Here is a 26,199-nt window from a genome sequence, read left to right on the forward strand (position 1 = left end):
GAGAAGGAGGAAAAATTTGATACTAAAGCTTGAGGTTGATGGTGTGGTGATAACCTCTCAAGAGGAGATTGCCAGTAGGATTGTGGATCACTTCAAATCCATCTTTCAAAGACCCTTAGAGAATCAGTTAATAGTAGGGGAGGAGAATTGGCCAACTTTGAACCAAGCAGATAAGGGATGGCTGAAAGAATGATTGAGGAAGAGGAAATTAAACAAGCTGTTTTTTCTATGGATAGTGCTAAGGCACCGGGTCCTGACAGATTTACAATGGCATTTTATTTGGACTATTAGGACATGTCAAAGAAGACTTAATTGGAGTATTTAGAGAATTTGAGAATAAACATTTTGTGAATCCTGGAATCAATGCCACCTTTATAGCCTTAATTCCCAAAAAGAATGATGCCAGGCACCCCAAAGATTTTCGGCCAATTAGCTTGGTGACAAGCATCTATAAGATTCTGGCAAAAGTGCTCTCTAGGAGGATCAAAGCAGTTCTCCCCTCTCTCGTTAGCCAAGCACAAGGAGCCTTTATACAGGATAGACAAATTACAGATCAGATCTTTATTGCAAACGAGAGTGTGGAAGAGATAAGGAGATCGGGCAGGAAAGGATTTGTTTGCAAACTGGACTTGGAGAAAGCCTATGACTTAGTGGGTTGGAGTTTCCTGCTCGAGATGTCAAGAAGACGTGGATTTGGGGATAAACGGTGTAATTGGATAATAGGATGCTTAAACTCTTGTCGTTATTCAGTGTTGGTGAATGGGGTGGTTAAGGACTTTTTTTTAGCCAATAGAGGCTTAAGACAAGGGGATCCACTCTCCCCTTTCCTCTTTACACTTGTTGCTGATGTCTTTAGTAGGATGGTTTCCAAAGCAGATGAGGAGGGCCAAATAAAGGGATGGAGAATAGGGAGCAGAGGCATTCTAGTAACTCACCTTCAATTTGCTGATGATATTGTTATTTTCTGTGAAGGGAATGAGTTGAGCAAAGTGGAGAACCTTAAGATTTTAATAAGTACTTTTGAGAGGGTCTCCAACTTGAAGGTAAATTTTGATAAAAATTGTGTGGCTGGAGTAAACTTGGAGAATAGGGAGATTGAATCCATTGCAGACCCTCTCAAAAGTGCTTGGCGGCTTGGGAAAAGAATTACATTTCAATAGGGGGTAGGCTGACTTTAATTAAGTCTACACTTGTCAACCTTCCAACCTACTTCCTTTCAGTGTTCAGGATTCCTCCAAGGGAGGCTAAGAAATTGGAGAAGAGAATGAGGGACTTTCTATGGGAACCAGGAGAGGTGAAAAATGATCAGTTGGTCAGATGGGAGATAGTTAACAAACCAAAGGAAGAAGGGGGTTTAGGGATAGGGAACATGGTGCTAAAGAATGTAGTAAGGAAGTGGCTATGGAGATGGCCCCGAGAGAGAGAGAGATTATGGCATGAGGTGGTGGCAAGCATTCATGGTTGTGTAGGAAATGGTTGGGATTCCAGGATATCTCGCCGAGCTACCCTTACTACACCTTGGAAGGCTATACATGGTATTCTCCCTCGCTTCCTCGGATTCATCAGGTATGATGCTTGTTCTGGTAATGCTATTCTGTTATGGGAGGATATTTGGGTGGGTACTCAACCCCTCAAAGATTGTTTCCCCTTGCTCTATTCCCTTTCCCTTCTCAAACATGAGCCAATTGCAATTTTTCTCCCGAGCCCGCCTTATCTTTAAATTGGGACTTTGGGTTTCGTAGAGGGTTAAAGGATGGTGAGTCGAGTTGTGTTATTGAGCTAATTCATTACTAGAATATGTTTGCTTGGACCCCACTTCTTCTGATCAAAGGGTTTGGACTCCTCTTCCAAAAGGTACTTTTACTTGCTCTTCATTTCTAAAGTCCCTCAGTTTTAACCCCATTTCCCAAGGATTCCTTGTCAAAGAAGTCTGGGCGCAACCTATTCCCCCAAAAATTGTTGTATTCTGTTGGGAAGTCTTTTATGGGAAAATCAATACTTTGGAAAACTTACAGAAAAAGAGGCCCTTGCTTTGTCTTTCCCCAAATTGGTGTTCCTTGTGTAAGGCCGAGAACGAGGACTGTTTCCATTTGCTAATCTCTTGTTCCTTTGCTACAACTATATGGAGGTGGAGCCTTTGTTTATTTGGAGGTAGGTGGTCTATGCCTTCTGATTTAAGCTTGTTATTCAACCCATCTGTCTTTGTTTGGCACACTAGAAGTGGTAAGGTCATGTGGAAATGTGTCAGGGCAGCCACTCTGTGGACTCTTTGGGAGGAAAGGAATGCAAGAATTTTCTTAGAGAAGGAAAGGGGGTTAGATGAAATGAGGGATTGTATCCTAACAAGAGCAATCCATTGGCTGAAAACTGTGGATATCTGTGTTGACTTCTCCTTTGATGACTTGTGGAGGAATTGGCTAGTAATAGCTAACACTTCAACAAAGAAGGATAGAATTCTGTCAGAATGGGTTCCACCTTTGGAAGGTGTCATCAAGCTGAACTTTGATGGAAGCAGCCAAGGCAACCCCGAGCCTTCAGGTATAGGGGGTATCCTGAGAAATAAGGACAACAACATAATTTCCCTATTCTCAGGACCGGTGGGAGTGGGGGATTCCACAAGGGCAGAAATCCTTGCTGCAGTACAAGGAATTCAGATCGCCAACCAGCTCGGGGTGGAGCATCTCCTAGTTGAAGGGGACTCTCAAGTGGTAACAAGGTGGCTCCTAAACTTCGATACCACCATTTGGGGCTACAAAGATCTCATAAAAAAAGTAAAGTGGTTAACCAGCAATATGAGAGTTGAGGTAAAATGGGTTAGTAGGTCTACTAATTCTTTGGTTGATGCTTTAGCCAAACAAGGGGTTTCTAGGGAAGATTTTTTTTGTGCTTCTTTGTAAGTTGTGAGAATTTGAGAGAAAAAATGAATTGATTGTATTGTTTTGGAAGGAGCATATACACAGCTTTATGTAGAATTACAGAGCTAATTTACAGGGTGATAAAATAGGAAACTAACTTTTCCTAAAAAACTAATTTCTATATCAGTGGGATTCTCCAATTAATATCCCATGATTCTAGGAAATTAAGTTTCCTAAACTGATGGACCTAAACTTATGGAGAATCAATCAGAGAGTCAATCTTCTACTTTCCAACACTCCCCCTCAAGCTGTTGAATATGCATCTTTCATTCCCGGCTTGGAGATAAGTCCTTGGAATGCCACACTGCAAAGCCCTTTTGTCAGCACATCTGCTAGTTGACCATTCGTTGAGACGTATGGAGTGCAAATTAATCTGCTATCCAACTTTTCCTTTATGAAATGCCTATCTATCTCAATGTGCTTTGTCTTGTCATGTTGGACGGGATTGTGAGCAATGTTAATAGCTGACTTGTTCTCATTGGACCTTCCCATTTGATCTTTAGGTCTTCCAAAATTATCTTGAGCCATAGTAATTCACATACTCCCTGAGCCATTGCCCTGAATTCTGCCTCCGCACTTGATCTAGCTACCACATTCTGCTTCTTACTCCTCCATGTCACAAGATTTCTTCCAAGGAACGTACAATAACTTGTAGTGGACCGCCTATCTATGGGAGAGCCTGCATAATCTGCATCGGTGTATGCCTCTAGGGCTAATCCAGTATTTCTTTTAAACAAGATTCCTTTGCCAGGATTAGCCTTTAGGTAATGTAGTATCCTATAGACCGGCTGTAGGTGAACCTCTTTCGGGTTGTGCATAAACTGGCTAGCCACGCTCACGGCATATGCTATGTTTGGCCTTGTGTGGGCAAGATATATAAGTTTTCCTACTAATCTTTGGTACATTTCCCTATTCACGGCTGGATCTTCATTTGCTTCTCCCAATTTGTGATTTGGCTCAATTGGTGTGGAGGATGGTTTGCATGCTAACTTTCATGTCTCTCTTAAAAGATCTGTTACATATTTCTGTTGTGAGATAAAGATGCCTTCTCTTGAATGAGCTACTTCAATCCCTAGAAAATACTTCAATCTCCCAAGTTCTTTTATTTCGAATTCTCTCACTAGGCATCTTCTCAAGGCTTCCTTCTCCTTTTCATCATTTCCTGTCACAATTATGCCATCGACATATACCAGAAGAGCCGTGACTCCCCCTGCATCCGAATGCTTTATAAAGAGTGTATGATCTCCCTGACTTTGTATCCGATGGCAAGCATAACTTCAGTAAATCTTCCAAACCACGCCCTAGGTGATTGCTTGAGACTATATAGTGCTTTCTTCAACCTGCAAACATTATTTCCTTTTAGATTTCCTTTGAAGCTCGGAGGAATATCCATGTATATCTCCTCCTCTAAATTACCATGAAGAAAAGCATTCTTTACATCAAATTGCTCCAAGTACCAGTCGAAGTTAGCTGCTAGTGACAACAAAATTCTTACCGTATTCATCTTAGCCACTGGAGCGAATGTCTCCTGATAGTCAACACCATAGGTTTGTGTATATCCCTTTGCCACGAGTCTATACCATTAGCCGTCTGACTTGTACTTTACTGTGAAAACCCACTTGCAGCCCACGGGTTTCTTTTCTGGTGGTAGGTCAACAATTTCCCATGTTTGATTCTTATCTAGAGCCTGCATCTCTTCTCTTATAGCATCTTTCCATTTCTCATCAGATAATGCCTCAGATAAAGTATTAGGAATATGAGTGGTGTTTAGACTAACTAGGAAACTCCTATGTGATGGTGAGAATTTTTTAAAGGACACAAAATTTGCTAAGGGATATAAGGGATGTTTAGTGCATTCTCTTGTGCCTTTCCTAAGGGCAATAGGAAGATCTTGGTCAGATGCTAATTCAGAAGAAATTTCTAGAACTGTATTTACCTCATTCTCAGGATTAGGAGTTGAATCTTGAACCTGCACAAGATTAGGATCCTGATTTCTTCTTCTTGAATATACATGCAATCTCATAGAGTCACAAAGTTCATCATTCTTTGCCATGGGTCTGGTATGAATGGGTGAAGAAGTTGGTTTGGTTTGAGGTGGTTCGATAGGTGCAGATACGGATTGAACTGGTATAGATGCTGAGTTTGGGTGTTGAGAAACTGTAGGTAGACCAAGCGGGAACAAATCTCTGTCCTTATCTTCAATGAATGACAATAACTCCCCTTGAAGATAAGGTTGAGTGAAATATGGTGTTTTTTCTTCAAAAGTGACATCAATAGAGACAAAGAATTTTTTAATAGGTGGGTGGTAACACTTATAACCCTTTTGGGTGGACGAATAACCCACAAAATTACACTTGACGGCTCTTGGCTCTTGGATCTAACTTCCCTCTATTATGGGTATGAACATGGACAAAAGCAGTGCATCCAAAGATTCTTGGGGTGAGATTATTTGTTGTACATAGATCGAGATAAAATTGAGAAAGTGTTTCCATTGGTGTTTTAAATCCCAACACCCTCGAAGGTAATCGATTTATAATGTATGCGGCTGTAAGCACAACTTCCCCCCAAAAGGGTTTTGGAACATGCTGGTGGAAAAGTATGGCTCGGGTTGCAGCTAGTAGATGACCATTCTTCCTTTCTGCTACTCTGTTTTGTTGTGGAGTATTAATGCAGGAGGATTCATGGATAATCCCTTCTTTTTGAAAATATGGGGATAAAGTTTGGTTGAAATAATCCCACATTATCCGATCTAAATCTTTTGATTCTGACCCCAAACTGATTTTGGATCATGTTATGGAAATTTGGGAGTACACTACTTACATCTGATTTAGATTTAAGTAGAAAGATCCAAGAGACCCTAGTGCAATCATCAATAAAAGAGACGAACCATCGTGAGCTAGACACATTTGGAACTGTGGAGGGTCCCCATATATCACTATGGATCAAAAAGAATGGGACTGAACTTCTCTTGTTACTGATTGGAAAGGGCACACGCTTGTGTTTTGCAAATTCACACACATCACAATGAAAATATTCAACACTCAATCCTTTAAACAAGGAGGGAAACATAGTTTTCAGAATTCCAAAAGATGGATGTCCTAGTCTAAAGTGATGAAGCCAAATGGTGTCTTTGTTGGATGATGAAAGGAATGATAGAGATAACTTATCCTGGACAATATTTGATTTGCATGATTCTTTAAGATAGTAGAGTCCATTCTTCTCCTTAGCAAGTCCAATCCTCTTCCCCGAATCCTGGTCCTGAAATATATAGTAAGAAGGATAGAAAAGCACATTAAAGTTCATGTCATGGGTGAGTTTTTGGATGGATATCAAGTTAGTGGACAATTTTGGAACATGAAGGACACTTTTTAGTGTAAGTGATGGATTAATATGGATATCCCCAAGGCCAGCTATGGTAGTAAGGTAACTGTATGCAATGGCTATTTTTCGATTGCTTGGGCAAGGGGTATAAGTGCTAAAATGTAGTGAGGAGTGAGTCATGTGATCTGTGGCTCCTGAGTCAATAACCAATAAATCCCTAATAGGTTCATTTGAGACATTTAGTCTGTGAGGAATAGAAAACTTACCTGAGATTTGCAAGAGAGCCTGTACCACTAGGTTTCTCCAACGATCCCAGAAGCCCCCTTAACTTTTCGATCTCCTCCTTATTGAACTTGGTCTTGTCTGGAGGCTTTTCTTGGCTCGGCTGATTCGTGGTGAAGTTAGCTTGACTTCGACTCTTCTGTTGTCCTCCTCGGTAGCCCCTTTCCCTATTCGATGGTTTACCATTCAACTTCCAACACTTTTCTTTGGTGTGCCTTGGTTTAGAGACTCCTTGTCGTCCCGTGCAGAGGACAAATCTGTCTTCATTCCTTCCAGTATTTTCGGTTGTTCCATCCTTGTAGTCATGGCTGAACCTTCTAGTACTTGGGGTTCAAGCATAACCCCCCTACGGCTTTCTTCAGCACGAATCAGAGAAATAGTCTCATTTAGAGATGGTACCTCTTCTTTGCCGAGAATCTGGACCCTAACTTGATCAAATTCTGCGTTGAGTCCTGCAAGAAAGTCATAAACGTGATCTTTTTCGATAAAACTCTTTAGGATTACTGCATCCGCTGCAAATTTAGTCTCAATGCACCGATAATGATCGAGTTCTTGCAACAGGTTCTGCAGTAAATTTGCATATTCGGTAACTGTCTTGCTGCCTTGTTTAGTTGCTCCAGTCTTGACTTTGATTTCGTACACTTGTGCCGCATCACGTGCTTTTGAATATGTTTGTCGGACGGCATCCCAGATCTCTTTATCCGTGGATAAAAACATACACGTGTCGCTGATTTCAGGGTTCATTGAATTCCATAACCATGACATGATCATGGAGTCAGCTTCGTCCCATGCATCAAATCTTGGATCTCCTTCCTTCGGTTCCGTCCCTAAGAGATGGCTAAGCTTTCCTTTTCCCTTTAAATATGTTCGAACAAACTGAGACCACTTCAAATAATTTTTCCCGTTCAACCTATATGCTGCCTGAATGTTTTGCAGGTCGCCAGATGCTTGATGTGAGGAAACTTCTTTCGATTGTGCAGTGGTATTTGATACGGTGGCTTCTGACATATTGGGCGGGCTTCAAGAAAGAGAGAAAAACAGATAATGATGGTCTGAAAAACTTAGTAAGGGTTGGCAATGAAGACCTAAAGAATCTTTCAGCCAATGTAAAAAAAAGGTAACTTAATGCTCCACCAAACTGAAGAGTGGATCGAAACCACTCAAAATCAAAACTGATCCAAACCAAACCAAAGGGATTCAGTAAATCTGCTCTGGGCAACACCAGATCTAAGATTTCAGGCTGATCTGATGTCTCTACAAAGAGATCCAAGAAAAAGGATGAATCCGATGGCGCAGCTGTCCAGAAGAAGCAAAAATGTAGAGTTCAGATCTGTAGCCGATCTCGAAGAAGAATCAAGGACACTCAAGAACCTCCCAAATACTGTTAGAGAGTTCTTGAACCAGCAGCAGAGATGACCAAAGAGATACTATGTGTAGATTAAGTCATGACCAGCTCTGATACCATGTGAGAATTTGAGAGAAAAAAGGAATTGATTCTATCGTCTTGGAAGGAGCATATACACAGCTTTATATAGAATTACAGAGCTAACTTACAGGGTGATAAAATAGGAAACTAACTTTTCCTAAAAAACTAATTTCTGTATCAGTGGGATTCTCCAATTAATATCCCATGATTCTAGGAAATTAAGTTTCCTAAACTGATGGACCTAAAATTATGGAGAATCAATCAGAGAGTCAATCTTCTACTTTCCAACATAAGTTGTTATTAATTTGGAAATCTGTACTTAACTAGCCTGGAGAGGTTGCAACTCGTGCCTTTCCTTGGGGACTTTGTACTATTGTATGTTGCTGATTAATAAAATTATTTCAATTATCAAAAAAAAAAGTTACTCTCAAACTTAAAAGGAATCTGAACAAATGATGCTGTAATTAGGGGTGCAAATGGATTGGATTGTGATCCGATCCGACCTGAAGTCTGAACCCATTTTGTTGGATTCAGATGTCCCCATTTTGGATCTTTGGATCGGATCGGATAATAGGATCTGATCAGAAAACGGATTGAATTTGGATCACCCTATCCGATCCGATATATGTGTTATTTATTTATTTATAAATATATTATTTATATTGCATTTTTGTAAATTTGTTATATTATTTATTTTTTTTATAAAAAACATATATGATGAAAATAGTTGAAAAGGTACTTGTATTTTTTTTGTTTTTCTTTATTTAAATTGTTATATTTTTTCTTTTAATAATTTATTAATTTTTAAAAAATTTAATCGGATCTGATCAGATCCGAATATCTGACTTCCTCATCGGATTCGAATTCAAATCCCTGTTTGTGAGATCGGATTGGACCAGATCGGATCTGCTCTTCATAGTATCTGATCGGATTCAGATATACCATGATTCGAATCTGATCCGATCTGATCTGTTTGCATCCCTAGCTGAAATCAGATGGTTGTAGATCACATTATGTTGATTTGAGCATACCCAATCTTTTCATTTAATGGTTTTTCCTGAATACTGTAACATTGGACTGGTGGAAAATTTTGGGGCCCCCTGTCAACAGGTCCTCTGTCCCTAGACCTTACTTACTCTTTTATAGTTCTTGATATCATATGTTTCCTCGTAAGAATTAATTTTATATTTGTTTCATGGTTCTTGATTTCTTTTTGTTTATACATAAAGGGTTCATTACATTGATGTTGCAGGAGGATCTGTACTACCCACATCCACTAGTACAAGACATTCTATGGGCATCTCTTCACAAGGTTGTTGAGCCCATTCTAAAGTGTTGGCCAGGAAAAAGGTTGAGAGAGAAGGTTCTTCTGACTACAATTCAACATATACACTATGAAGATGATAATACACGATATGTATGTATAGGACCTGTAAATAAGGTATGCATGGAAAGCTACTTATGCTGTATTTCTTTGCATTGTTACACAGATACAGTTGGGGCACAACAAGGTGTAAGATTGAAATTCAGACTAAAAATTGAAGTATTCAACACAACATGACACCTATGTACTGGTATTTGGGTATCATAGCTTGTTTGTTGTTTACTTCTGTCTATTAAATGAGAATGTTCATATATTGTTCATTTACTATCTGAATTGGCTAAGAAGTTGTCATCACTCATTATCATCATCTAAGCCTTGTCCCAACTCCCAACCATATGGGGTTGGCTACATGAATCCTCTTTTGTCATTCAATTCTGTTCAGTGTTATATCCACTGTAAAAATTTTCAGCTCTTAAAATCATTTTTTTGCTACTTCAACCCATATCCTTTTCGGCCTGCCCCTGTCACCCTATCTCTTCTAGCCTCTTTAACTTGTTACAGATCATTTCTTCTTAGTGTTTCCGTTGATGGTCTTCTCTTTATGTGACCAAACCATCTTAGTCTGCTTTCCCTCATTTGGAGCTATTCCTAGGTTCTTGTGAATGAATTCATTTCTGATCCTGTTCTTCCTAATTTTCCTTAAATCCATATTACCATTTACATTTCTACCACATTCATTTTGGACATGTTGTTTCTTGACTACTCAACACTCTCCATACAGCATAGCTGGCTTTACAACTGATCTGTTCAAGAAGTAGCATTAGATAAATTTATTTCATTAACCATTACGTCATATGTTCTGAAGATCCTCCACTTCTCTTTCTAAGCATGCAAAACAATAATTCTTGAATATATTTTCTTCTCCCATCTATTTGATAAATTGATATGAACAGTCCTTGTTTTTTCTATTACATTAAGCTTTTTCCCCATATCCTGCAATATGCAGGTGCTAAATATGCTTTGCTGCTGGGTGGAAGATCCAAACTCAGAGGCATTCAAGTTGCATCTCCCGAGAATCTATGATTATTTATGGCTTGCCGAGGACGGAATGAAAATGCAGGTGTAGGCATGACTTATTTAGGAGTGCCCATTCCTTCTAGGATGGCTGAAATTCAAAGCCTTTGGAATCTATAACCATGTACTATTGCTTTTTTGGAGAATATCAAGATTCTAGTTTCTTACTGCTATGTCTATTATAAAACAGGGTTACAATGGAAGTCAATTATGGGACACTGCTTTTGCTGTTCAAGCTATTATCTCATCTAGCTTTATAGAAGAATATGGTCCAACCCTTAAAAAAGCACATGAATACATTAAAAATTCACAGGTTTTATGTGTATTTCTTCTCCAGACAGCACTTCCTAATATCTCAGTCATAACCCTCCTCATGTTTCCTTTTCTTCCCCCTTGTCTTATCAGTATTTTCCTTCTCTTTAAAGGTTCTAGAAGACTGCCCTGGTGATCTAAGTTACTGGTATCGTCATATTTCTAAAGGTGCATGGCCTTTTTCAACTGCTGATCATGGATGGCCCATCTCTGACTGCACAGCAGAAGGATTGAAGGTATACTATTTAACAAAATGAAAAAAAAAAAGAATATTGTATTTACTGACCCTTTTCCTTATCTATTTTCTCTACTCTTCCAGGCTGCTCTCTTATTATCAAAAACTCCACCTGAAATTGTTGGTGAACCATTAAATGCAAAGCGGTTATATGATGCTGTAAATGTCATTCTCTCTCTACAGGTGATTTCAGCTCCAGTACATAAGAATGCAGTGAATTATTAACAGCATAATTGTAAATGCATAAAAATTATTTTATATGTATTTGTTGGAATGTTTACTTTACATTTTATGTTTTTATTCTTCTTAGTTAGGGTCTGTTTGGTCTGGTTAAAATAGCTTTTTTGTCATTGTTTATGTACTTTCACTACAGCGGGGGTATAAGGGTCTTTTCCCTTTTAATTATGGTCGCCCTTTATAATATTATAAGCTGGTGCCGCCAGACAGATTTAGAACCCTCCAAAGCCTTCTCTTCTCCTCTCTTCTCTCTCTCTCTCTCTCTCTCTCTCTCTTCTCTTCCTTATTTCTCCTCTTTTCTTCTGCTAATATGGTATCAGAGCGGTTCTACTGGGTCTGAAAGCAGATCGAACAAGTTCTTTCTTCTTTATCTTGCTGTCTTCTTCAACTGATATCAGAGAAGTTGACCTATGACTAGTACAAGGTTGTTTTACCTTTTTTTTTTCTTTTCTCTTGGTCTTGTACCAAGAAAAAAACCCTATGAAACAAAACTGCTTAATGCTGTTGGAGGAATTGTGAGGTTCAGGCTTTTTTTCTGTGGATCGTGCGATCCTGTACCTGAAAATGGGATACTTGTAAGTCATGAATGGCCTGTTTTTACCCTGTTTTGGTGTGACTCAACTGTTTTATGATCTCTCCTAGTAGTTAGTGCGTTTAGATGACTGGAAAATTGGTGGACTATGACTGTGATTCAACTGTTAGACCTGTGCAGTGCTGAAATCAACCTAAAAGAAATTTTTTTTTTGGAGAATTGGAGCTGGTCTGTGTTCAGATTGTGTCCAGACTGGAGTGTGTGCATGTGGACTGCATCTCTAGTGTGTTTTTAAGACCTTTTTGGGTGTCAGGATAGATCGTAAGGTGTGTTGAAACTGAAACATGTTTGAATCATGTCCTTTGAAAATTCTGCAACTTCTGGGATTTCAGGAGGTCAAAATGGAATGAGTGGGGGGATGGATATGAATTTCCCCAAGGCTATAATTCCCTTTGATGGACTAAACTACATTGAATGGTCTAGAGGAATTAAACTATACATTACTTCTAGTGAGAAAATAGGGTATATTAATGATAAAAATCAGATTAGATGTTCGTATATGTTCAGATCAGAAGAAAGAGAAGGAAGAGAGAGAGAGGAGATGAAGAAAGAGAAGAAAAAGGAGGAGCAAAGTCACAGCTGAACTAGAGAGAAAAATCTAAAACCCTCTAGTCGGCCCTTCTTTTATTTATACTCTTCTAAGATATACAAGGATTACCATTGTGCCCTCACTTAAGTGAGAGCCACATCAGCTGAGCAGTACATATATAACTAAACATAAAAGGACTATACTACCCTTGTACAGCCGATTCTAACACTCCCCCTGAAGCTGGTGAGTATATGTCATATAGTCCCAGCTTGTTACATATGTAGTCCATTTTTCCCCGATTCAACCCTTTGGTAAACAGATCTGCCCACTAAGCACCTTCTCATGTACAAAGTGGCAATCCACTTCTATGTGCTTCGTCCTTTCATGAAACACTCGATTAGAGGAGATATGAACTGCAGCTTGGTTATCACAGTATAGCTTCATAGGAGTGTCAATCGAGTATCTCATCTCCTCTAGTAGATGCTTCAACCACACTAGTTTGCATGTCGTGTGAGCCATAGCCCTATATTTATCCTCTGCACTGCTTCTTGCTACCACTGTTTGCTTCTTACTCTTCCATGTCACTAAGTTCCCACCAAGAAAAGTGCGATACCCTATAGTGGACCTTCTATCAGATATGGACCCGACCCAATCAGCATCCGTGTATCCCTCTATCTCAAGACTTCCTTCACTCTTATACAACAAACCACGACCTGGAGCACCCTTCAAATACCTCACAATCCTTCGGACTGCCTCCTAGTGTGGGATTCTAGGATTCTGCATAAATTGACTCACTACACTGACTGCAAATGAGAAATCAGGTCGAGTGATGGTTAAGTAATTAAGCGTACTCACTAGCCTTTTGTACCTTCCCGGATTCTCAAACTCCTCACCTGTATCACTACCCAATCTAACATTTAGTTCCATAGGTGTTTTAGTTAGTCTCACACCCAACAATCCTGTTTCTTCTAGCAAATCAAGAACATATTTCCTCTGGCATAGATTAATACTATTCTTGGACCTTGCAACCTCTATCCCTAGGAAATATCTTAATTTGCCAAAATCCTTTGTCTGGAAGTGATCATGCAAGTAAGTCTTCAACCTGTCAATTCCTGGTCTGTCACTGCCTGTGATAACAATGTCATCTACATATACCACCAAGAAAATCTTCCTAGCATTTGATTCATAGCTGAATACGGAATGGTCAACCTGACACTGTTTCATTCCAAACTTCTTCACCACTTCACTAAATCTCCCAAACCATGCACGGGGAGATTGTTTAAGTCCATAAATAGCCTTCTTAAGTCTACAGACCTTCTCACCCTCCCCCTGAGCAACAAACCCTGGTGGTTGCTCCATGTACACCTCCTCAAGAAGATCACCATGTAAAAAGGCATTCTTGATGTCAAGCTGAAACAAGGGCCAATCAAACATAGCAGCAAGAGAAATAAGAACACGAACTGACCCAATTTTGGCAACCGAAGAGGTGTCTATGTAATCAATACCATATTGCTGTGAATAACCTTTGGCAACTAACTGAGCTTTCAACCGTTCAACACTTTCAATCGGTAAGTATTTAACCATGTACACCCACTTACAGCCGACCACATGCTTACCGGGAGGAAGAGTGGTGAGGTCCCACGTATGAGTACGAGTCAGGGACGAGAGTTCTTCTTCCATTGCTTGGCGCCACCCTGGAGAATTGAGGGCTTCCTGGACATCCTTGGGAACATAGACAGAGGATAACATAGAAACAAACTATTGATGAGAAGCCGAAAGGTGAGATACAGAAACATAATTGGAAATGGGATGGAGAGTGCAATTGCGTTTACCTTTCCGCAAAGCAATAGGAAGGTCAAGGTCAGAACTTGGAGTTGGGGCTGGGATGGGATCAATTGCCAGATCTGTCGACGGTGACGAAGCTAGGGGAGGAGTCGATGCCTGGCGATGTGTATACACTTGCCGGATAGGTGGTCCTCTCTCAGGTATCTGCATTGGAGGCGAAGACTGGGTCACGACTGGAACAAGAGGAATGGGATCCTCAATAGGAAATGGAAGAGGGGGTGATGGCAATAGAGGAGAAGTATCTGACCTGGAGAAGAAAGGAACAAACTCAAAAAATGTAACATCAGAACACACAAAAGAATGCCGAGTACGAGGGATATAACACTTATACCCTTTTTGAGTCTTGGAATAGCCAAGAAGGACACACTTAGTGGATCTAGCATCTAACTTGTCCATTCCAGGCCCAAGATTATGAACAAAACACACGCATCCAAAAACTCTGGGAGACACGATGTCTGAATGGACTACTTTGTTTGGACCCCAGATGTCTGAATGGACTAAAGAAAAAGGATTCGATGTATGACTATCAACTCTAGGACTAAAGGAGACATGATGATGTTTCCCAAACTGACACGACTCACAATTTAAATTAGAAAGACGATGCAACGATGGAACAAGTAACTGAAGAGCTCTAAGAGACAGATGACCAAGTCTGTAGTGCCACTGATGAGGGGAGAGAGATGACTGAAGAGCTGTTGCCGAACCACCTCCATCAAGATAATACAGTCCACCAGCTTCATGCCCTCCACCAATCTTCATCCTCGTCTTGCGATCTTGAAACACACAAGAGGAAGGGTAAAAAGTTATTGAGCAATTAAGAGACTAAGTCAATTTACTAACAGACATCAAGTTAAAGGGAAACTTGGGGATATATAAAACTAAGGAGAGGGATAATGAGTTAGTGTCAACATTACCAACACCACATATGGCTGATGTAGAGCCATTGGCAAGAGTAACAAATTGGGAAGTGGAGGATGGAGAAATGGATGAAAACACACCTGAAGTTCTAGTCATATGATTGGAAGCTCCAGAATCTATAATCCAACGGGAAGATGTGGATGCCAGACAAGCCGTACCTGTGTATGCAAGGGTAGTTGTGTTATGTTGAGATGTACCCTGAATGAACCACTCATACTCATCCCGTGAAACATTCACCATCTCCTTTCTGGAAGTATCTGTAGATGTAGTGGGGATCTGATCGGTGACTTGAGATTCTTGTCTTGAGCTACCACCATTTATAGCTGCATGATTCGCCCAGGTTGAAGGTGGCCCATGGAGATCGTAGAAAAAGTTGATAGTATGTCCCTCCATACCACAATGAGTACACCTTCTCTGAGTATTACCACGTCCCCTACCACGGGCTCCCCTTGAGTTTCGTCCTCCAACACGACCACCACCATGACCATACATGGGTCCACCACCACTACCACGACCATGCTGACCTCCTCTACCACCATGACCTCCCCCTCTTGTAACTGCAAATGTAGACCTATCTGACATAGTGGAAGTCTCTATGGGTCCAACTGAAATCCTCCAAAGACAAGCAAACGCTTCCTCAAGAGAGGGAAGAGGAGATCCACCTAATATCTGTGTCCTTACAGGTTCATACTCAGATTTCAGCCCTATTACAAATCTGGTCACATCCAACTGCTTTCTCTGTTGTTGCTGAATTTTGACATCAGGTGTAAGAGGATGATAAACATTCAACTCATTTCGTAAATTTCTCATACTAGCATAATATCCTCGAGACTCTAATTCCCTTGTTGCAGATTGAAGTACTCTTGGTACAGTTGGTAAACCCTAGTAGTGTTATCTTGTCCAGAATATAGTTTCCTTGCATGATCCCATATTTCCTTGGCTGTATCTAAAAACATGAAGTTCACAGTAATTTTGGACTCCATGCTGTTCCATAGCCAAGTCATAATTTGAGCATCCTCCTGCTCCCATTCATCATATCCCGGAGAGTCAATTGGGGGTTTATCTTCCCTCACATGTTTCACTTTATTTTTGGCTTTCCGGAAAAATTCAATAGACTTAGCCCAAGGGATATAATTCTCACCATTCAGTTTTATAAAGGTCATCTACACATTCAGATAATCAGAAGGCACCATCACACTTGATTTGTATTCACTGCTGTCTCCCATGACTGCACAAAAAAACAGTGGGAGGTTATACTACTAAATTGTTATTCTACTGCCCTAATAAATCACCACACTCCACACGAATGACTGAACACCACTAGGGTTCCTGGTACCAGGTTTCAGCAGCAACACTCAACTATTCACCACTGTTTCAGCAACAATATTCACTACTGCTCACCACTTTTAGCAATAACACTACTGTTGCAGTTTATTGTCAGCACTAGAAACCCTCAGTTCTGTAACATATAAAAGAAACTTGCTACATACCACAACTTTGTTTGAAGATCATGTACTTGTCGAGTAGAGGGTACGAAGTCTGCAATGTCACCATCACAAAACCAGCCCTCTTCGAATTGCGAGTAGAGGGTTTTCTACCAACCACACAAAACCACAACAACTGCACTCATTGGAGGCATGGAAACCCCCAAAAGGAGAAAATGACTAGTCCTTTTCTTTCTTTCTGGAAAATTCTCTAAATATCAATGAGAATTCTGTAAAACCCTAGAGAGGAATGCGTAGAACAGAGAGAAAAGGAGACAATTGATCTGAACTGATTATCATGGTTCTGAAACCCTCTAGAGCGAAAAATCACAGCCGAACTAGAGCGAAAAATCTAAAACCCTCTAGTCGGCCCTTCTTTTATTTATACTCTTCTAAGATATACAAGGATTACCATTGTGCCCTCACTTAAGTGAGAGCCACATCAGCTGAGCAGTACATATATAACTAAACATAAAAGGATTGTACTACCCTTGTACAGCCGATTCTAACAATTAATGGTAAAGTGAAGGAACCAAAGACTGAAAGTACCAAACATGACAAGTGGGACCAAGAAAATAGTATGGTGATGTCATGGCTCTTGGTTTCCATGCTGCCACAAATAAGGAAGTCGTTTATGTGGGCTGAAACAACTCGTGAAATATGGGAATTGGGAACAAGCGAAACCTACCTATTTAGAGCAGAGGCCCTATGCAAAGATAAACCAATTACAAGCTGAATCCTCCACTTGCAAGCAGGGGGAGAAGTGTCTCTCGGTGTACTACTTAGATCTGACATCAATTTGGAAGGAACTGGATCATTATCAAAATGTGAATTGGAAGTGTGATGAAGATGCAAAGGCCTACAAATCACTTGTCTACCAACAGTGAGTATTTTCTTTTCTTTTGGGGCTGAATCCTACGTATTAGTCCATGAGGGTACAAATCTTAGGAAGTAAGAACTTACCTTCAGTTCAGGAAGTTTATGCCTTAGTTCAGTCAGAAGAGAGTAGAAGAATGACAAAGACAAGCTTTGGTGCATTCCTCATTGTTAGAAGTCCAGACACATTAGAGACACATGTTTGGAATTCCATGGAATGCCTAAATGGGCTCAGGAATTGAATAAAAAACCATCACCTGATCAGAGTAAGAAGCCAACCCAACAAAGTCAGAAGAAATATGACTCAACAAATGTGGCATCTCAAGAGACTAGTTCCATGGTACCCCAGGAGCGACACTCTAGTTTTGACCCCAAGGAAGAGATTATCAATTCTTTTCATGATCACTTCGAATTATATGATAGGACACTTCACCTGATGGGCAACACTGCCACACTTTCCATGTGTCATCTCATACATCTGATTCCCCTTGGGTAATTGACTCTGGAGCCTCAAACCACATGACTGGTAAGTTTCTGTGGTGACCTAGAGGAGGAAGTGTACGTGACTCAACCGCTAGGTTTCTGTGCCAAAGGTAGTGAGTAGAAGGTGTGCAGGTTAAAAAAAGTCATTATATGGGTTGAAACAATCTCCTCGGGCCTGGTTTAGTAAGTTTCACTTAGTTGTATAGCAGATAGGTTTCAAACAATGCAAGCCAGATCATACTCTATTTGTGAAGAAAGGTGGAAGGAAAATTGCAGCTTTAATTGTGTATGTTGATGACATAGTGATCATAGGAGACTGGAAGAGTGAAATATAGAAGCTAAAGAAATTCTTAGCCACTCAATTCAAGGTGAAAGATCTAGGCCCCTTACGTTATTTCCTTGGGATTGAAGTCGCCTGCTCTCAAAAGGGCATTTTTATTTACCAAAGGAAATATGTACTAGATCTATTAGAGGATGTAGGCAAGTTAGGGGTGAAGCCAATTGATTCACCCATTGAACCTAACCATCAGCTAGGAGACAGTCAGAGGGAGTTTTTGAAAGACGTGAAGAAGTTCCAGAGACTTGTAGCGAGACTTTTATATTTGTCTATCACCAGGCCTGATATTGCCTATGCAGTGGATGTCCTTAGTTTGTTCATGCATAATCCTAAGACAACTCACTTTGAAGCTACAGAAAGGATCTTTAGATATCTCAAGAAGTTCCTAGGAGCTGGTTTGCTATTCCAGAAATGGGCATTTGAAGGTTGACGTGTATACAAATGTTGATTGGGCAGGGTTAGTCGATGATAGAAAGTCTACCGATGGGTATTGTACCTTTGTGGGAGGAAACTTAGTCACCTAGAGAAGCAAGAAGCAAAGTGTGGTGGCTAGGTCCAGTGCTGAAGCAGAACTAGAGCTGTCTCATGGAATTGCTGAAATCATATGGATAAAAAACCTGTTAGGTGAATTGGGTTTTGCAGTTAACAAACCTATGTTACTCTATTGTGACAACAAAGTTGCTATCAACATTGCTGCTAACCCAATCCTCCGTGATAGAACAAAACATATTGAAGTGGACAGGCATTTTATTAGAGAAAAACATGTGAATGGAGAATTGTGCACTCCATATGTCAGTTCAGAAGAACAACTTGTAGACATCTTCACCAAGGGCCTTCATCATGTGTGGCATAATAATTTGTGTGACAAGTTGGGCATGATTGACATCTATGTCCTAACTTGAGGGGGACTGTTGGAATGTTTACTTTACATTTTATGCTTTTGTTCTTCTTAGTTAGGGTCTGTTTGGTCTGGTTAAAATAGCTTTTTTATTATTTTTTATGTACTTTGACTACAGCAGGGGCATAAGTGTCTTTTCACTTTTAATTATGGTCACCCTATATATAATAATATAAGCTGGCGCCGCCAGACAGATTTATAACCCTCCAAACCTTTCTCTTCTCTTCTCTTCTCTCTCTTCTCTTCTTCTTCCTTATTTCTCCTCTTTTCTTCTGCTAATAGTATTTAATTGCATGTTTACAACTTTACATATACATATATTATTGTGGAAATTCTGTTAATTTGCTCTATTTTTTTCCTGCATTCTCTCTCACCTCCCTCATGTCATGTCACTTGCTTGGGCTTCCAGTCATTTTTTTTGAGGTAAAAGCATGTAATTATTTCACTGATATTTCCTTGCTTTGGTAATGCTGCAGAATGGAGGTGGTGGCTTTGCAACCTATGAACTGACAAGATCTTACCATTGGTTGGAGGTAGATTTTGCTTTTAATACTTAAAGATACCATGTTTGTCATTAATTTATTGTCTTCCGTTACCTCTCTTAGCAAGAAATTGCTCCATGGGTTTACATAATAAACAGAGGTAACACTTATCACAAGCTGCTCACCTACCCTCAAACACATGGAAACACTCAGACACTAACAAGTAGTATGTTTTTGCATCATCTAATCTATCACATGCAATTATTTACATGTGCAGAAACAAATCAACTAAGCAAAATATTAGGAGCCTAAGCTTGATTGTTATCATCAGTAATACCTGTTTTATGTTATGGGTATTCATGTAAAATGTAGGAAAGAAAGAACAGTGAGAGAATATAAAAGTTGGGGCATAATCAGTGAGTGACAGAGCCCCACAGGTCTACATACTATATTTTATTAATGTCAAAAAAGGTCTAGTGACTGGAATATCTCTGTATCTATATCACTAAGGTTTACAACAACTCTCCCTCAAGTGGGGTATATATATCATACATATCCTAGTTGTCACAACATTTAGCATGATGCAAGCCATTTACACTTTGGGGGTGTTTGCCAATATGTATGAATTTGTTTTTCAAAAGAAAAATAACTTAAACAAAATCATATTGTTTTTGCTGATATGAAAGTTGTTTTTGTTTTGAAAAACAAAATCATACATATTGGCAGACACCCCTTTAGTAAATATATTAGTCATTGCTCCTTTGGAGCTACAAAAGGAAGAAAATTTTACCCCTCTACAGATTATCATGAATTTGTCCATTCAATGCATTTAGTTCTATCATGTTAGATCAGACTATGAGCAATGTTAATTGCTTCCCTGTTATCATAGCAGAGAGACATAGGGCTAGCAAATTTCTAACTATATCAAAGAAAGAAAATCTGTGAAACTTCAGCCACCTCATGTGACATTGTCCCGTGTTCTGCTTCAATGTGAATCTCACCACTACAATTTGTTTTTTACTTCTTTATATATCCAAGTTCCCACTGTCAAACACACAATAACCCCCAGTTGATTGCTGATCATTAATTGATCCATCCCAAACAATGTATGCTTCCCCTCTAAGATCATCATTAATTGATTTCACTCCTGAGAAGCGGCAGCCAGCAGAAGGGCATGAGGAGGATGATGATAGAATCACCATCCTGTCTAGCAAAGCTCCCCCCTGTTCGAACATGTGAGTTTTAAGTGATTCACGTGTTCCCCCTAACTTCATTTTAAGTGAGCTGTCGTGGGCTCCTTTTAACCCTTTGGCCTTCAACCCAAAAATACTTATTTCCTGGCTTGGATTTAAGGACCTGCGATGCCACATGACTTTTAAAGGAGTCATACGAGTTCAGCTCTTCACTCGGTTTGGTTTTAAATCTTCCATATTGGCGCCAGCTATGACCTGTGCAAAAGTCCGACCACCCTTCAATCTGTTTTCTTCTTCTTCATGCACACATAAAATCTTCCCCCTGTTCACTACCTTTTTGTCTCTCCAACAGGTGTTTTTCTGTTTTAATTTAAGCGCTATTCTTGTTTGAACCAGCCAATCCCTTATTGCCACGCAACTCTTCTTCAACCTTCTCATCTCCCTCCCTATGAGCCTCTTTCCAGAGCAAAGCTTCAATGGATAAAGCCAGCCAAACTGAATAGAACTGCCCTTCGACTCTCACCTCTTATCTTCTGTGGTATCTGGCTTTACTCCATTTAGTAAAATAGCATCCGAGTAGAGGTCTCCCCAGAAAATATCACTGAGTGACCCTCCACACATCAGTGCAATGGCTTCAGCAGTTTCTTGCTTCCACAAGTGAAAAGGTAGGCCTAGTATTCGCACTAGCACCCCATCTTCAACAAAGAAATCTCTGGAATTTGACCCTGGACACCATCTTGAGATTGTGAAATTCTTCAGTTCGGCTTGGATGATTAAAGCCTCAACTTCTACTCTGTTCTCAAGCAAATCCAACAGTGCCTTACCCTTCTCAAAGAGGGTTAAGATGAACATTCTCTTCAACTTCAATCTTGCTAACAACTCTGCAACTTTCCTCCAGTCTTCTTAACAGGTTGATGTTTTAACTATCAGTTTATTTCACCAGTCTTCTCTCTTTAGATTTGCTCCCATTCTGTGTTTTTCTACCCCAGTTGTCATTATTAGAGCCCCTTTCTTACTATCCTCAACCTAGCTAGTAGTATTGTTTGTCTTTCCCTTTAATGTTGAGTTTTCTTCTCTTTTAGCACCCAACTATTGCAGCAGTTCACTTAATACCCCATGAACTTCCTTCCAACCCTGACCTTTCATTCCCTCTGGGAAACAGACAATCTGCTTCCTATCCTTGCCAAAGTATTCCGTCAAAGATATGAAAGACCCTTTACTTTGAACTAAGCTAACAAACTATGCTGTTCACAACTCAAACTGAACAAGGACCTACTTGTCAAATTCAGAAAGTGAGTAACCAATCAAAAATGGTTCAGGAATTGAGTAAATTACTTCTCCCATCTTCAACCCAAACTCACAGGATCCATTAGCTTGAAGTTAGTGTTAACTTATGCCAACACCCAACAGAGCTTCATTGGGAAAACTGGAACTCAGAATCTTATTAAATAAACATCAATCGAGATATTCAATTATTGGAATCATTGAAATTGGTATCGTCCATTGGGTGAAGACAAAAGAGCTCTCCTGTTTTACCAGAACAACATTATCAAAGGATGAGAAATGGTGGCTTTGACATCGGTTACAGAAATACTATATATCATGAACTCTCCTTCCTCAAAACAGGATAAAAATTGAATTTTGATAGCTGTAGCATCAGGAATCCTGGGGAATCAGGCATTGGTAGTGTCTTCAAAGAGTCTTCTATGAACATGAAGGAAACATTATACTGGCATTTTCAGGGCCAAAAGGAATTTGAAAGAGAGTCAGAGCAGAATAAAAAGTTGATTGAGATTAGCAAACTCTTCAGGTCTTAGTGATTTGACTGTTGAAGGGACTACCATAATAGCTTGATTGTGGAGTGAAATGGCTGGACCATGGAATGTCTGACATCACATTGGAGAGCCAAGATATCTGTCTCATACATCGGATGCTGATTCTTCTTGGACCCCTTGGTCTGCTTACTCTCTTGTCAGTTTACTGGCCTATAACAAGGTAAGCAGATATTGTTTGAAGTGGCTTGGATATCCATTAATTTAAACTTCTACTTGGTCTCTTTGGTTTGCAGTGGGTGAGGCGGGGAGCAGTGCTGGGCTAGCTCCATGAGATTTTGTTGTTGAAATAATTATTATTAATAAAATTTTGTCAAGTCACTGATTAAAAAAAAAAAGAAAACAACGTACTTGTCATCTTCATATCCTCATCAACCCAATTCAAATAAACTCAGCCTTGGTCCAAACTATTTGTGGTTGGGCATACAAATCCTATCTTGCCATTTTGCTCTATCAAGATCCATGTTTTGAACAAATCCATCTTCAGAGCCTTATCCCAATTAATATTTCTTGTTGGGTTGTGATTCTGAAAGTGAATTGATTAAAATGTCCTAAATCTTCTTTTTGTTTTTTGAAATTGTTGCAGCTTACTACAGTTACCTTACTGGGACTGTAATCCTACTTTGTTTCTTTTTGTAATTTCAGTTAATCAACCCAGCTGAAACTTTTGGTGACATTGTTATTGATTACCCGTAAGACACCAGTATCTCATTTTCTAATTTTATCTATAAACTTCATTATGCGTTGATGGAGAGTTTTCATGTTAAATGCCTTGAATGGGATTGCAGTTATGTAGAATGCACCTCAGCAGCAATTCAAGCATTGACATTGTTCAGGAAATTATATCCAGGGCATCGGCAAGAAGAAATACAAATTTGTATAAAAAGAGCTGCTAACTTCCTTGAAGAGATACAAGCAAGTGATGGTTCATGGTCTGTGTTTCTTTCTTTTCTTTAGCTGAATAAAGTGAGGTTGTTAGTTTCTATGCTGTAATTGACTGCTCTCTTCCATTTTAGTAAAGGTTATACTTGCCAATCAAAAAAGGAAGGATGTTCTCTTTATTTTATTTATTTATTCCATCAAGTTTGATTAGTTAAGTTCCTCAAGTGACTAAAACTTGATTACTTTTTATTCTCGTGAATGTCCTAAGAAAGTTAGGTTGTTCCAATTTTAGATTACATGATTCATTTGATGAATCCTTCAATAGGTATGGTTCTTGGGGAGTCTGCTTCACCTATGGAACATGGTTTGGGATAAAAGGGTTGATAGCTGCTGGCAGAACCTTCATAAATAACTCTGGTATTCGTAAAGCTTGTGATTTTCTGTTGTCCAAACAGCTTGCTTCAGGTGGCTGGGGAGAGAGTTACCTTTCCTGTCAGAACAAGGTTAATTTATTCACATTATTTGTCAATATCCTTATCCTTCTTTTAATATCCAAGATATGTTCAATGTTGGATGTGAATTGTGAATGGTTCCCTTCTTGTTAATTTGTGAATTGTCAGCATATTGCATTGTAAGGATGTATCTTTGGTTTATTCTCAGATGCTGAAACTGCCTTGTTACGAAATCCACAAGTTCTCTAAAATTTTTAGCAAATAAATGATATGATCATAGTTCAACTAAGAAGTGGGATTTGGAAAGAAAACCATTGTGTTGTAATTTTTTATACTCCATTCAAGATTTTTTTTTTTTTTGCAAAAGAAAACATACAACATGCATACAAGTGATTTTTTTTTCCAATCGAAAGAAAAAAAAGTTAGCCAAACCCCAGCCCTATGCATGATACACTGTACAAAATCGTTCACAAGTTGGTTTCCAGCCTAACCCACAACGAGTGGCAGTGGCAACCCTTAACCAAAATTTCTTGTTCATTCTATCCCTCTTTGCATGCCTCTTAAATTCTATTGACTTTTAATGAGATTTGTCATCAATCAGACAAAAAGGATAGATATAGAGCTTTTTTTCGTGTGGTCAGTGTTAGGGAGGAGTGGGGGGGCGGGGTTAAGGCAATGGGAGTATGGTCCTCCTGAAGGACAGAGGATGGCCTTCCTGGGAGGAGGAGGGGTGGTGCAAGGAAGTTGCAGTGGGTAAAGAGTGATGAGGGTTGTGCCGAAATGCAAAATGATGGTACTCTCTTCTGAAAGACGTGAGTGGCTGGGAAGCTTGGTCTTCACTTTATTTATGTAGAGTCTCTTGTTCGACTAGGAAGGTAATTGTGTCAAGGAAGGAGATCTTCCTTGTCGGGGTGAGTCTGTGGGTAGGTTGGATAAGAAGAGGGGTCTCATGAGTAGAGTTTCGCCACGGGGTCTCAGGGCCAGAGGCTTATGCCTCTTCTCCAAGGTTTGCTTGTGAGCACGGACTTAGCTACAACTCTGCTATCAGGGACCCCTCGTTGCTTAGCCATAACTAAAGATAGATCATCCATGCTTGTAGTTACATCCATTCCAGGTGCGAATGTTGTGTCAGCGCAAAGCTATATGCTGGCGTGGGTTACAAAGATGCCTGAGTTTATCATATGCACAGACTTGTGTGTCCCTCTTTTATTTATGCAGAAGTCTGGAGCTTGGCAGTGTTGTGTGGGCGCTGTAGGTGCTTGTCCCAGTGCCTTTCGGTCTAAGTCCATATACTTACATGTAGCTTATTCAAATAAGATTCTGACTAAGGATAATCTCATGAAGAGAGGTTTGGGAGTTGATTCTTTAGTTTGTTTCCTCTGTAATATGGTGGAGGAGACAGTTGATCACCTGTTATTACATTGTAAATTCTCTTATAGCATTTGGGTAGAAGTATACAGTTTGTTTGCTCACAAGGGTTGCTATCTGGAATCGGTGGAGAGTTTTTTGAAAGGGTGACATTTATATTCCTCCTTAGAAATAGTAATTATGCATCTTTGAGCTGTGTAGATGTGGCAATGCTAGGCTGCCTTAGATCTGAGAGACTGAGAGTATAGCAGTTCATATTCAGAGTTTCAGACTTAATTCATAAATAAAAATTTTGCCACATCTTTTTCCTACTGTTCCATAACTATAATATCTGAGATAATAGATAGATTGACGTTTAGTTCCTGACAAAGTCCCATGATCTCTAACTAGTTCTCAAGAGTTTATCTCTGGGTTGTAGATTAAAGAATGGCTGAAATAATTAGTAAACACAAGTAATGTTTACTAATCAAGTCTTTGCCTGCTACTCTCCTCACATGTTCCCAGATCAAGAAAGATCAATGTACAGGTCTATTTGCATGCTACTCTTCACCAAAATCAACCCTCACAATCAAGTATTTCAACAAATAACTTCATAATCACTCCTGGTTTGTACCAATAGAGGGCAATGCATCACTTGGCTACAGTTACAACAGTTGTAGTGATGGATAGTACCATCACTGGTTGCTCTCAGAGCCACTCAAGTCTGATCTACTTCTCAGAGTTTTCTAGGTAAATGAAGAAGAATAGAGAAAGAGTAGACTGCAGCAGCAGCAGAGATGAGTCCACACAGTCTGGTAAATTCCCTGCTCTGATACCATGTACAGATTCTGTCTATGGTACGAAGAAACAGGTAGAAGAAAATATCAAAATAAAAGGAGATCAAAACAATAATAAAAAGACAT

General features: G+C 39.6%; 1 protein-coding gene across 3 annotated transcripts in view; it reads left to right on the plus strand.

Annotated features, from left to right (window-relative positions):
* LOC148844319 (cycloartenol synthase 2-like) overlaps positions 1–26,199 on the plus strand; it is a 70,126-nt gene that overhangs the window by 39,616 nt on the left and 4,311 nt on the right. For 2 of the 3 annotated variants that reach the window (XM_088957815.1, XM_088957814.1), the window contains exons 8-16: positions 9,197–9,385; positions 10,275–10,388; positions 10,533–10,655; positions 10,768–10,890; positions 10,974–11,072; positions 19,565–19,621; positions 23,241–23,287; positions 23,384–23,527; positions 23,803–23,980. In XM_088957815.1, coding sequence (XP_088813941.1) covers positions 9,197–9,385; positions 10,275–10,388; positions 10,533–10,655; positions 10,768–10,890; positions 10,974–11,072; positions 19,565–19,621; positions 23,241–23,287; positions 23,384–23,527; positions 23,803–23,980 — 1,074 coding nt within the window. The remainder of the gene's footprint in view (positions 1–9,196; positions 9,386–10,274; positions 10,389–10,532; positions 10,656–10,767; positions 10,891–10,973; positions 11,073–19,564; positions 19,622–23,240; positions 23,288–23,383; positions 23,528–23,802; positions 23,981–26,199) is intronic. The other variant, XM_088957816.1, reaches the window with a different exon arrangement.

The sequence above is a fragment of the Nelumbo lutea genome, chromosome 8 (assembly GCF_056320005.1).
Source record: "Nelumbo lutea isolate HS-2025 chromosome 8, American lotus-T2T, whole genome shotgun sequence".
Taxonomy (NCBI): Eukaryota; Viridiplantae; Streptophyta; class Magnoliopsida; order Proteales; family Nelumbonaceae; genus Nelumbo; species Nelumbo lutea.